We start from the raw sequence: 12,002 nt of genomic DNA, 5'->3' as shown, positions 1-12,002 counted from the left end.
TGGGTGGGGAGGGGCTCGTAGTTGCCCAGCCTCTGAAGTGCTGAGTGAGTGAGTTCCACCAGGGCTTTTAAGAATGCGAACTTAAGAGTTTCCTGGAATGCCTTCTCTTCTGCACGTCACCCTCTTCTTGTCTTTTCTGTCTCTCTTAATCCACTGTGATTTCACCTGTCCATGTAAATGTTCTGACCTGGTACTTTCTGCCCCCAGACTCTATCCTTCGCTCCCCTCTCCTGCACACAGACATTTATTACGTTCCCTGGAAACAGGCCGTGTGCATCTACCTGCTACCACACTTGATGTGGCCCCAACATGTCTTACACTCCTTACCTTGAAATCTATAAGATGAGTTTGTGTCTACTCTGGGCTTCCCTCATAGCTCAGTTGGTAAAGAATCTGCCTGCAATGCAGGAGACCCCGGTTCAGTCCCTGGGTTGGGAAGATCCCCTGGAGAAAGGAAAGGCTACCCACTCCAGTATTCTGGCCTGGAGAATTCCATGGACTGTACAGTCCATGGGGTCACAAAGAGTTGGAACGGACTGCGTAAGTTTCACTTTCACTGTGTCTATTGACTCTGTGTTTGGAATGCTGTATAAGCCATTTCACTTCCCATCAAGTATACTTAAGTAATTGTTTTTTCAAATGTATCAGCCATTCTATAAGTGCTGTTGGTATTCCAGAGTACCCCAGTAGTATTGTCTCTGCCAAAGGAGAAATCTTGGATTGGATACACAAAAGATTGTCTTATTTTTTTATTTCCTGCATTAAGGTAAAAAAAGGTAGTCATAGAAACCAGGTGGGGATGATTTTTTTTCTATAGCCCCCATGCATGCATTACTGATGCCACTTTGTATTTCTAACACCATCAAAATTCTGCATCCTAAAAATACATTCTCTCGGCTTCTGTCTCTTTAGAACCTCAGCATCTCATCAATTCTACTTGAATTTTACTACTGTATTAATTTCAACTTCAGAGATCCCTGACTATGTAATAGTAAGAATACTAAATTAACACTCAGGTGGATAGGATTCTAGTCCTGACTCAGTTCCAACTTAATTGTGTGGCCTGGGATAAATTAATTCGGTTTTATCTGGGCCTCTATATTCAGTTGATTTGTTTACAAAAAGAAAAGTATAAAGGAGCACAGAGGATAATGAACCAAATCCAGAATGACAGCTGTTAAGGCCCTTGTGTCCCAGCAAATGACATGGTTAGTTACTCATCATCTTGGGTGTCCCTGGTGGCTCAGGTGGTAATGAATCTGCCTGCAATTCAGGAGACCCAGGTTCTATCTTTGGGTCAAGAAGATCCCCTGGAGAAGGAAATGGCAGCCCACTCCAGTATTCTTGCCTGGGAAATCCCATGGACAGAGAAGCCTAGTGGACTACAGTCCATGGGGTCACAAAGAGTCGGACACGACTGTGAGACTAATGCATACATACCATGATCCTCCCTGTTGCATCCAGATTCAACCTCAGAATCTCTCTTAACACAGTCCGCACAGCAGCCACTGCAAACCAATTGGAGTCGGGAATCTATTTCCTACTTTGGAGCTAGATAATCAGGCTCTACCTCTGAAACTCTAAAACGGTTTCTACTTAGAATATTTTTAAAGAACATGAACATTTGAATCATTTGTAAAATGGTAGTAACTAAATAGCTGCAAGTTGTCAGGACTTTATTCTTAACCAGAACCTCAGTTTTCTTCACCAGACTTTCATTTTACCATAATTTGATTGGGTCATCATGTTCTCCTTTGTTAAATGTAGAAAAGTGTTAGCTGCTCAGTCATATCCAACTCTTTGCAACCCCATGGACAGTAACCTGCCAGGTTTTTCTGTCGATGGAATTTTTCAGGCAGGATTATTGGAGTGGGTTGCCATTTCCTTCTCCAGGGAATCTTCTCAACCCAGGGATAGAACCCGGGTCTCCTGCATTGCTGACATTTCTTTACCAATTGAGCCATCAGTTCAGTTCAGTCGCTCGGTTGTGTCCGACTCTTTGCAACCCATGGACTGCAGCACGCCAGGCCTCCCTGTCCATCAACTGCTGGAGTTTAACCAAACTCATCTTCATTGAGTTGGTGATGCCATCCAACCATCTCATCCTCTGTCGTCCCCTTCTCCACCTTCATTTAATCTTTCCCATCATCATGGTCTTTTCCAATGAGTCAGTTCTTCACATCAGGTGGCCAAAGTATTGGTTTCAGCTTCAACATCAGTCCTTGAAATGAACACTCAGGACTGACCTCCTTTGGGATGAACTGGTTGGATCTCCTTGCAGTCCAAGGGACTCTCAGGAGTCTTCAGGGAAGCCTATTAAATGTAGAGGAGGTCTCCATTCTTAAAAAGTTATCAGCATAGCATATTTCCTTCATGAAGCCAGTGTGCTGAAAATTGCATTTCATTGTTTTAAGATTGTGTTATATGCATTTTAAACAACTTAAACATTGTTATAAGATAGATGTTGACAATCGAGAGTCACTGTATCTCTCAGTCTTGGTGTAGCATCCATTTCAAGAGGGGAAATGACCACATTTTAAATTTTTAAAAATCTAAAAGCAAAAAATGTCGTTTCTTTCAAAAGTAAGTTTTCTTTTTATATGAGGTCCTCAAAGGTACATCAAATGGAAGTAATAGAGAGGAATTTAAGACAAATAGTAGTCTTGCTATGCATTGCAGTTGCCAGTGGTAGCTTATATTAAGTATTGAAAACATAAGCTCAGCAAAATAGCTTTAATAAAACAGTCTGATTAAAAGTTGTAACCAACTTAAGCAGCATTGAGCTATTGAACAAAGAGATAATTGTAAATCCTGCAACAACTGTAAGACTTATCAGAATTACAGAAAACTATGTGTGTTTGGATATCTAGTAATGGTGTTGTCCTTAACCATGGGTGTAATCTAGGCCTGCCACTTAACTGTCAAACACTAAGCAACTCACTTCAGTATTCTGTGGCCTCAGCTTCCTCATTTTATAGAATAATGGCATGGGAAAAACTCTAAAACCCACTAAGTCTATGACTTTAAGATTCTGCTGAATGACAGTTTTTATAGTAGTAGGTACTGTTTTCTTCTGATTTCACCCTAAACTCCTTCTATTAATAGTTGCTATCTAGGAGGAGAAAGCAAAAAGCCTATTTAAAAACCAGAATTATCTAAAAATATTGTATATATGATAGACATGTGGTCCCGTGTGTGCACACAGACAGATGCCTCTTCATGCAAAATTATGTGAATTTAACAGTTTTGATGGTTTAAATCAGTTATTCCTAACAGAACTCATTTGATTGTATCTTTCTAGTTTTCTTTGTGCATCATATTATCATTCAAAAATATGCATTGAGTACTTACTGTGAGCCAGGTACTGGCCTAGATGTTAGAGATATGATGGTGAACCTTCTGGAGCTTTCATTTTAGGAAGATAGACAAATCATGTCAAAGACAAGTAATTAAAAATCATGATAAACATTATGACAGCGTGGAGGTCAAGTGACGTCTTTAGAATAAGGTTAGTCCGGTAAGGTCACTCTGAGAAGGTAAAATTCAAGCTGATACCAAGTCTAAAGGCATTGGGTTTGACCAAAAAGGTATTGTTATACATAGGATCAATTAGTAGCAGCAGTACTGTTATTACCTTACATTGGGCTTAAACTTTGTTGTTGATAAAAGACTCTTATGGATACTATTATAATATAAATCTCACAATAATTGTTTAGCCTCTAGGACAGATGGCACCATTTTATAGCAAAACCAATTGATTCTCAAAAAGCAAGGACAGTAGAATTACATCTGGTAGAGAGAGAACACAAGCCCAAGATCTTCTGATTCCAAGCGCAGGTCTTCCAACTACAATATGCTCGTTAGTTATTCCATTGTCTAGTATTCTATTCATGACACAACTCTGGACTTATATGAACCCAGACTTAAAACTTGAGATACAGTGAGAACTAGCAACCTTCATCACATGTCTGAACTGTCCCTCAGAGGCAAGATAAACTTTCCCATCATTTATGTGCCACCAGGAATATGGTTATTCCACTTTATTGTACCAATGATCTTTGCTTCAAGAAATGCATTCCAATAATCAGTTTTATTTGTAATATATAATTATTTTCCATAGAAATAACTGACACAAAGTAATACGGCTAAAAATGAATGTGGTAAAAAGTGTACTAAAACAGATAGGAGAATCAGATAGCCTTCAAATTTACAAAATTTTACATGAGAAGACCAAAGCTAGTTAAAATTATAAAGAACATCTCCAGTAGCAGAAATTATAGTTGGTAAAAATTTAACATGAACTTACAAAGGAAAAAAAAATTAATCAATATTTTACTTAGAAAAAAATCGTAAATAAAGCGGTTTCAGTAAAGCTAAAAATAAAATGAAAAAATGGGGGAAAATTAAATCATGGTATGTAAAAAGAAATGTTCAAGGAATTAAGTTAACTTCAGTTCAGTTCAGTCACTCAGTCGTGTCCGACTCTTTGCAACCCCATCACAGCACGCCAGGCCTCCCTGTCCATCACCAACTCCCGGAGTTCACTCAAACTCATGTCCATCGAGTCGGTGATGCCATCCAGCCATCTCATTCTCTGTCATCCCCTTCTCCTCCTGCCCCCAAACACTCCCAGCATCAGAGTCTTTTCCAGTGAGTCAACTCGTCGCATGAGGTGGCCAAAGTATTGGAGTTTCAGCTTAGGAGGGTGTTTATGAGGATAAAAGACTTTCAGTGGTAATTCATCATTTTCAGTATAATTCCACCAAAACAATGTCCAAAGAATCAAAATTTTCATTGCATCTCTATGGCCAGAAGGGGAAGTCAGGCTCAAAACTTGGTGTGCTGCCTTTTGGCCATATCCACCTACTTCACGTGAATGAGCTCCATGCATAGTAAATAATTCAGTTTGACCCAGGTTTCCCCCAGTCACACAAACAAGATCTCTGTTTTCATCCTCCCCATTTTACCCCCACACTCTTGTTGAACCTTTAGCTTTCATTTCATTTTCCTCCCAGCTAGTTTGTGGAGTTGCTGCTGCTGCTGCTGCTAAGTCGCTTCAGTCATGTCCAACTCTGTGCGACCCCATAGATGGCAGTCCACCAGGCTCCCCCATCCCTGGGATTCTCCAGGCAAGAACACTAGAGTGGGTTGCCATTGCCTTCTCCAATGCGTGAAAGTGAAAAGTGAAAGGGAAGTCGCTCAGTCGTGTCCGATTCTTTGCGACCCCATGGACTGCAGCCTACCAGGCTCCTCCATCCATGGGATTTCCTGGGCAAGAGTACTGGAGTGGGGTGCCATTACCTTCTCCATGTGGAGTTGCTGATGGATATTTTTATGTTTGTAAGCCACGTGCTTTTCTTCTTCCCTGTCTCCTCCCTGTGACAACAGAGGGTTCCGAGTTCATTAGTTTCACTTACCACCTCTCAGCACTGCCAGCCTTTCCCGTACCGCTGAGACTGCTAGGTCAGGGCTGCCAAGTCTATCAGTGCTGTCTTGTGCCTGGCCCCACAGGAGTAGATTGTCTTTTAACTCTATTATTGCAGCACTGCTTTGCTCCCTTTCCCTGTGGCTCAGTGGTAAAGAATCTGTCTGCAATTCAGGAGATGCAGGAGACATGGGTTTGATCCCTGAGTCGGGAAGATTCCCTGGAGCAGGAAATGGCAACCCACTCCAGTATTCTTGCCTGAAAAATCCTACAGTCCAAAGGGTCGCACAGAGTGGGGCTTGACTGAACACACATTGTTTCCTTCACCCTGCTAAATGGGAGTCTGGGAAGACTGAGTAAGAAAAGAATTTGCATTACCTGAGAATAGCTGTTGTGCTACTCAACTTTCTTTCCCCTTAAGTCTGTACAGGAAACTCCCTGGTGCTTTAGGCACTGGACCCCAGATGAGATGGCACTAGTGAAAGTGAAAGTCGCACAGTGGTGTCCGACTCTGTGACCCCATGGCTACACAGTCCACGGAATTCTCCAGGCCAGGATACTGGAGTGGGTAGCCATTCCCTTCTCCAGGGGATCTTCCCAACCCAGGGATTGAACCCAGGTCTCCCGCATTGCAGGCAGATTCTTTACCCTCTGAGCCACAAGGGAAACCCTACTAGGGTGAATCCTAGGGGTCCTAGGCTCAGGCCCATGCTGGGATCCACCCGCGCTAATTTGTATTATAGATGTTCCACAATTGAAGCACAAGATGCCACGAGATGAAACTATAGCTTGTCATACTCATGGGGTTTATCCTTGTTATTTGACCCCTCTACACGTCTTTTCACTGACAGACAACCTTTTCAAACAAACCACCAGATATTAAGGTAAATGTTTTATTTTTTAAATGGAAATAGCAAATGTGTTTTGTTACAGATTACTAAATGTTGAATGGTACTACTTTCTCTATGATATTTCACTACTGTTTTTAGTTTGAAAATAAAATTTAAATCATACAATGAAGACTCAACACATTTAATAATTATTTTGCTTTCTGTCTTGATAACGAATATCATTCCAGCAACTGATAAACTGTTACCAGTTTATCATATGTTAAATATATATGTTAGGGAACATATGTGTTAAATAGCATATATTCAATATGCTATTATTTATGAAATAAAGACCTCTTTTATCTCTTTATCACTAATCTAGTGTTCCTTTCTCCAGTGAAACAAAAGGTACACGAGTTTGAAAGTAAAAGCACCATCTGCAAAAAATAGTTCAGTTCAGTTCAGTTCAGTTGCTCAGTCGTGTCCGACTCTCTGCGACCCCATGAATCACAGCACGCCAGGCCTCCCTGTCCAAAAAATAGTAGAATATGTTTAAAATTCACTTTGTCATAATACCACATTTCAGAACAGGACCTATTGTTTAAACTTCAGCGTCAACATTTTCCTGTTGAGCGAGAGACACAAATATTTTTAAATAAGAAGTTTAGCTAAAAATTCTGTACTTTTTTGCTTTGTACTTGATGATGACCCTTGTGGCAATAATACAGAGAATAAAACTTGATCCATTTCCAGAACATTTTTTTTTCTTTAGAATCTAGAGAGAATAATACTAGTTCAGCTAAGAAATGTTTAATTTTGTCTTTGTGTAACTTAGTCTAGCAAAACCACAGAAATTTAGTCTGGATCACCACTTCTTGATATATCTTCCCCCGCTAGCTGTCATCCTGGGGTGTTTCTATGAACTTAACTCCACATGGGCTTTAAAGTTTAGGAATCCGGGAACACCAGAGAGAATACGAGTGGCTTCTCTCATTGGGACTGTCTCAGATCCCAGGCTTAGTCCAAAGAATGGCTGGAAAATGAAGCCAGAACCAAAAAAGCTTTTGCACGATGCTTGTGACAGAACCTTAACTATAAATATGAAGAGTTTGTATAGAAGTACATCATGAAACTATGTTAACAGTTAACAGGTTAACTATGGATCACCATGCCTTAGTCTTTGTTCAACAGTGAGAACATCAGACTCCAGTCAGACTCAGAGGTGTTTTGCCTTTTGGAGGGTTTTTTTCTTTCCTTTCAGGAAAGAGCTTAGTTCTGTTCCCCAAGGCATGCCTTTACTGCTATTTAATCCTCCCCATTCCTTCTCCAACTTACCCTACCAGTTCCAACAGGATTAGCATTCAGGGAGAAAAAACAGAAAACAAAAAACGGAATCACTTGCAGAATTTAATTTCTTAAAATTTCTTTACACTTTTCAAATAACGCTGTATGGCTACTTTAATGGGTGCTCTGAGTTCCTACTGACATTTCTCCTTTCAAAGACTGCATTTCAAGAAAAGAGTCTGATGCTGGGAGGGATTAGGGGTGGGAGGAGACGGGGACGACAGAGAATGAGATGGCTGGATGGCATCACCGACTCGATGGACATGAGTTTGAGTGAACTCCGGGAGTTGGTGATGGACAGGGAGGCCTGGCGTGCTGTGATTCATGGGGTCGCAAAGAGTCGGACACGACTGAGTGACTGAACTGAACTGAATCTTTAGTACAGAGTCATTTGGACGTATTCCTAGGGAAGGACTATAGCATGTTCTATGTGGACAGGTCTACAGTTGTAAGACCTGAAGAGTATGTGCTCTGGTTCTGCTCTGCTCAGCCCTTCCACGTTCCTGGTGCCCTCCTGACACAGTAGGACTTGTTGGGACGTGGAACTGTCAGGTATCAGTATGTAATTTACATGTTGTTTTGACAGAGAACTAATCGCTGCTAGATTTTTAGCTTGTTCAGTGAAGAGAGTCAGCCCAGCAGTCACATAATAGGAGGAGGTAACTTTGTATTCTGGTTAGGGGCTTCCTAGGTGGCTCAGACCGTAAAGAATCTGCCCACAGTTCAGGAAACCCAGAAGAAGAAGATCAGGAAGGTCCCCTGCAGAAGGGAATGGCAACCCACTCCAGTATTCTTGTCTGGAGAATTCTATGGACAGAGGAGCCTGGTGGACTACAGTCCATGGGGTCACAAAGAGTCGGACACAACCAAGCGACTAACACACACACACACACACATACACATACAACTTTGTATTCTAGCTAGGGGACTCTCTAGCACTGCAGCAATGAGAGAAATTGTCAAAAACTCCTGAATGAATTCATAGAAGAGGTACATCCAAGTAAGCCAAGATATCTGAACTCAAATTTTGGGTTAAAAGTTGGTTTTTGTTTAATTCCTTTTTTGAAGGAGAAAAGTATGCAGGGTTATGAAAGCTTTGAAAACATAACCTCATGATTTTTAAATTTACTCTTTAAGGTTTCTCTGAAGTGTCGTGAGCGTACAGTTACTTGATTGAGATCTTTTAAAAAATATTATTTAATGTATCTGCTCTTATTTCTTTTTAGGTCAGTCTCGATTCTCGAGTTAGAGAGGTGATCAATAGAAATCTGTTGGATCCTAATCCTCACATGTATGAAGATGCCCAACTCCAGATATATACCTTAATGCACAGAGATTCTTTCCCCAGGTTTTTGAACTCTCAAATTTATAAGTCATTTGTTGAAAGTACTGCCAGCTCTACTTCTGAATCTTAATTTTTATTAAAGAAAATCCTTTTGGAGGGCTGCGATGAGAAATAAAAGTAGTTACGTAACACCTGAAACTGAGTTCCTGGAGAACTACAGTTTAGCATTCCTCAGGCTACTGTGAAAATACAACCATATGGTCTTATGTCCATTTTTATCAAGGTTTATCCATGGTTACTTTGGGGAAAATACCACATAAAACAATGAATTGCCAAATTCAGTTTATTTTGTTGAACACGCATTCTACTTGCAAGCAAACTGTATTTGTAGTCCTATGAACAGTCTCCTCGTGTACCCAGAGACTGCATGTGCCAAGTAAACTTGCTTCATTTGCCACATAGTTGTCGCAGCACTTAAATCCAAATGGCATAACTTATATCTGTATTTTAAGGACTTTTGTGCAATATGGTCTTATAGAAATAATTGCCCAAAAGTTGGCTGTGGTTTGCATTTTTAAATATAATCTAAGACAGAAAAAGCCAATTTTAAAATTGTAACTCTGATAGTCAACATGCTATATACTGTTCAGTACACTAATTTTGAAGCCAATATTTCTGTACATGAAAAAAGAGCTATTTATCTCTGTTTGTTGGAAAATCCTCATGGGGAATTCCTCTGGTTGTTCACTGCCAAAACTGTGGCATTTTCATTACAGAAGAGTTTGCTATGTAAAAAATAATATCTATATATCTATATATATATATGAGGAAAAAAGAAAAAAGCACAAAACAATTTGAAGATATTCTATCTCAATGACAAATCAAAGAGTGATATTGTTTTTAGTTGTAATAGAAAAAAATGAATCTATGTATATATCAGATGTCCAATACTGTAATTAATTTATTAAGACTGGCTCTCCAGTTCTGAAATGGTTGCATAAAGTATGTACTTTAGCAAGGAAAAAAAAAGCTTGATAACTTAGTTTTGGAATATAAAGAAAAGATTTAATAAAGGAATGCCTATATGTAGCATCTTAAAACTTTGGATGAACAGCATCTGGACTGTGGCATATTTTTGTTGAAAGTGAAATCCAGTAAAAGCTAAGGTTTTTAATGAAGAAAAGTTTTATAGGGGTTCTTTAGAAGATAATTCTCTACTTCAGACCTTAACTGTTTTCACATAGTATCTTAAAAATAACTTATTTAAAATATGTTAAAACCAAACTATTAATTCTCATCCCTAATTGAAAGGCAGAACAGTGCTCAAATGTTTTAGCTGCCATATTATTTTTTTATAAGTACCACTAAATCTTTTAAGACAAAAAATACTTGCCTGACCTTGGCATGTACTTTTGACATTCAAGGAAACAGTATCCTATCATGCACACACAAACAACAGTGTCATATTTATATCAAAGTGTTACATTTGAATATTAATATCCCCTGGAGGCTATTTTTTTAATCTTAAACTTAATAATTATAATATTGAGTAACCTAAAATGAAAGTTTTAAAAATATTTATATCCACTAAGAATACTGGCCTTATATTAAGGATGATATTAAAATTATAAGTTTCCTTTGTCATTTTTTAACTACCTCTCATTTTTTTAATTTATTAAACTTTTTTTAAGAAAAACAAGTTTGGGGTTTTCTTTTTAAAATTTACTTTACTTGAAAGGTCGGCATCGTAATTTTCTTTTTCCATAAACATTTCAAGAATTTTTTTATGTGAATTTGATTTTCTAATTTGTATAGCATTCAGGAGATATGATTAAAAGGGCTATAATCTATTCCCTATGCAAATATTTTAACTGTTGCAGTGTTTGACAAAATGGGATTAAAAAAAAAATGTTTGCAGAGTAGAAAACAAAGCGTTCTGTTTACACTGGCGTTGCTGACTATCCTACCATATTCAGCACTTTTAAATACATTCTTTATGAAAATGTAGTTAAAATATAAGATAGAAAATATTTATAATAAACATTTCTTTTAACAAATGCCTGTTTTTGTCTGAAAGTGTTAGTGTTAAGACATGCACTATCCATGTCAATTAAATATTTACTGTTTGAATAATAGTTTTCAGTAACATAGTAGAAAAAGAGAGCTATGAAGATGTTTACAAAAAGTCATATTTTTTTCCTAACGAGTGAAGAAAAACCTAAAAGAATCATCACTTCTATCGTGAAGTTTATTGTTCCTAAATTATTTAATTTTTTTCTTGATTAGAGTTGAATTTGTCATGCTACAATGATGTATACACATATATGTTGTAATATCATATTTGTTCCTGTGTTTGAGGCACAATGTATGGTATACATGACTAGAAAATATGTAATATACTAAGATACACCGCATGATCAAATTTTTTAAGTGTAGACTTTATATTCTTGTTGTTACTATACATGATGGTGACCTGCTAGTCATAAGTTATCTTTATAAGATACTTTGGACTATTAGATGAATTGTCTGTTTGACAATACTTTTAATATTTTATCAAATGTAAAAGATAGGGCCCTTATGAAGAGTCCTAATCTCTAACCTGGGGCATTTGTAGAATACAGATTTTGAAGCTGATATACCCTTTTGAAACCTGACTAGAAATGTGTTGAGAATGAGTCTAGGGTAGATTTACACATCAAATATTGATAACCACACTATGTGAGGACTTCTGTGCTAAATTCCTATTTTCAGGGGAGGGGAGAACATCTCTTTTAATTTCAAAATGTTTCAAGTGTATCTAACAGTATGTCTATGTATCTGCAACTCTACCAATTTTTAAAATATGGTGTAATTCTTTCTGTTTTAATTACAGAGCTATAATAAACAAACAAAAAAAGCCCTCAACTGGTGTCTATGCTACCATTCCAATAGCACAATATTTGTTTTGGTAGAGTTTGATTTTTTCTAGAAGAGAGTAAGTTCCTCCCTGGGGAAAAATTAGCTTTAGAATGTACACTTTATGTTTTACATTATCAAGGTATCTTTGTATATTATTAGAATCTGCTAATGTACACAGAAAGAGGTTGATGCTCTTTAAATAATGCCTAAGTTCAGATGT

The 12,002-nt window shown here is 38.1% G+C and overlaps 1 protein-coding gene across 1 annotated transcript in view; it reads left to right on the top strand.

Annotated features, from left to right (window-relative positions):
- RGS17 (regulator of G protein signaling 17) overlaps positions 1-12,002 on the top strand; it is a 109,333-nt gene extending 97,331 nt beyond the window's left edge. The window contains exon 5 of the mRNA XM_055433295.2: positions 8,826-12,002. Within this exon, the coding sequence (XP_055289270.1) occupies positions 8,826-9,014 (189 nt within the window). The 3' untranslated portion in view covers positions 9,015-12,002. The remainder of the gene's footprint in view (positions 1-8,825) is intronic.

This window comes from Moschus berezovskii, chromosome 10 (assembly GCF_049115385.1).
Source record: "Moschus berezovskii isolate FMDL1 chromosome 10, NW_MosBer_1.0, whole genome shotgun sequence".
NCBI lineage: Eukaryota > Metazoa > Chordata > Mammalia > Artiodactyla > Moschidae > Moschus > Moschus berezovskii.
This window is presented reverse-complemented; position numbering and strand designations above follow the sequence as displayed.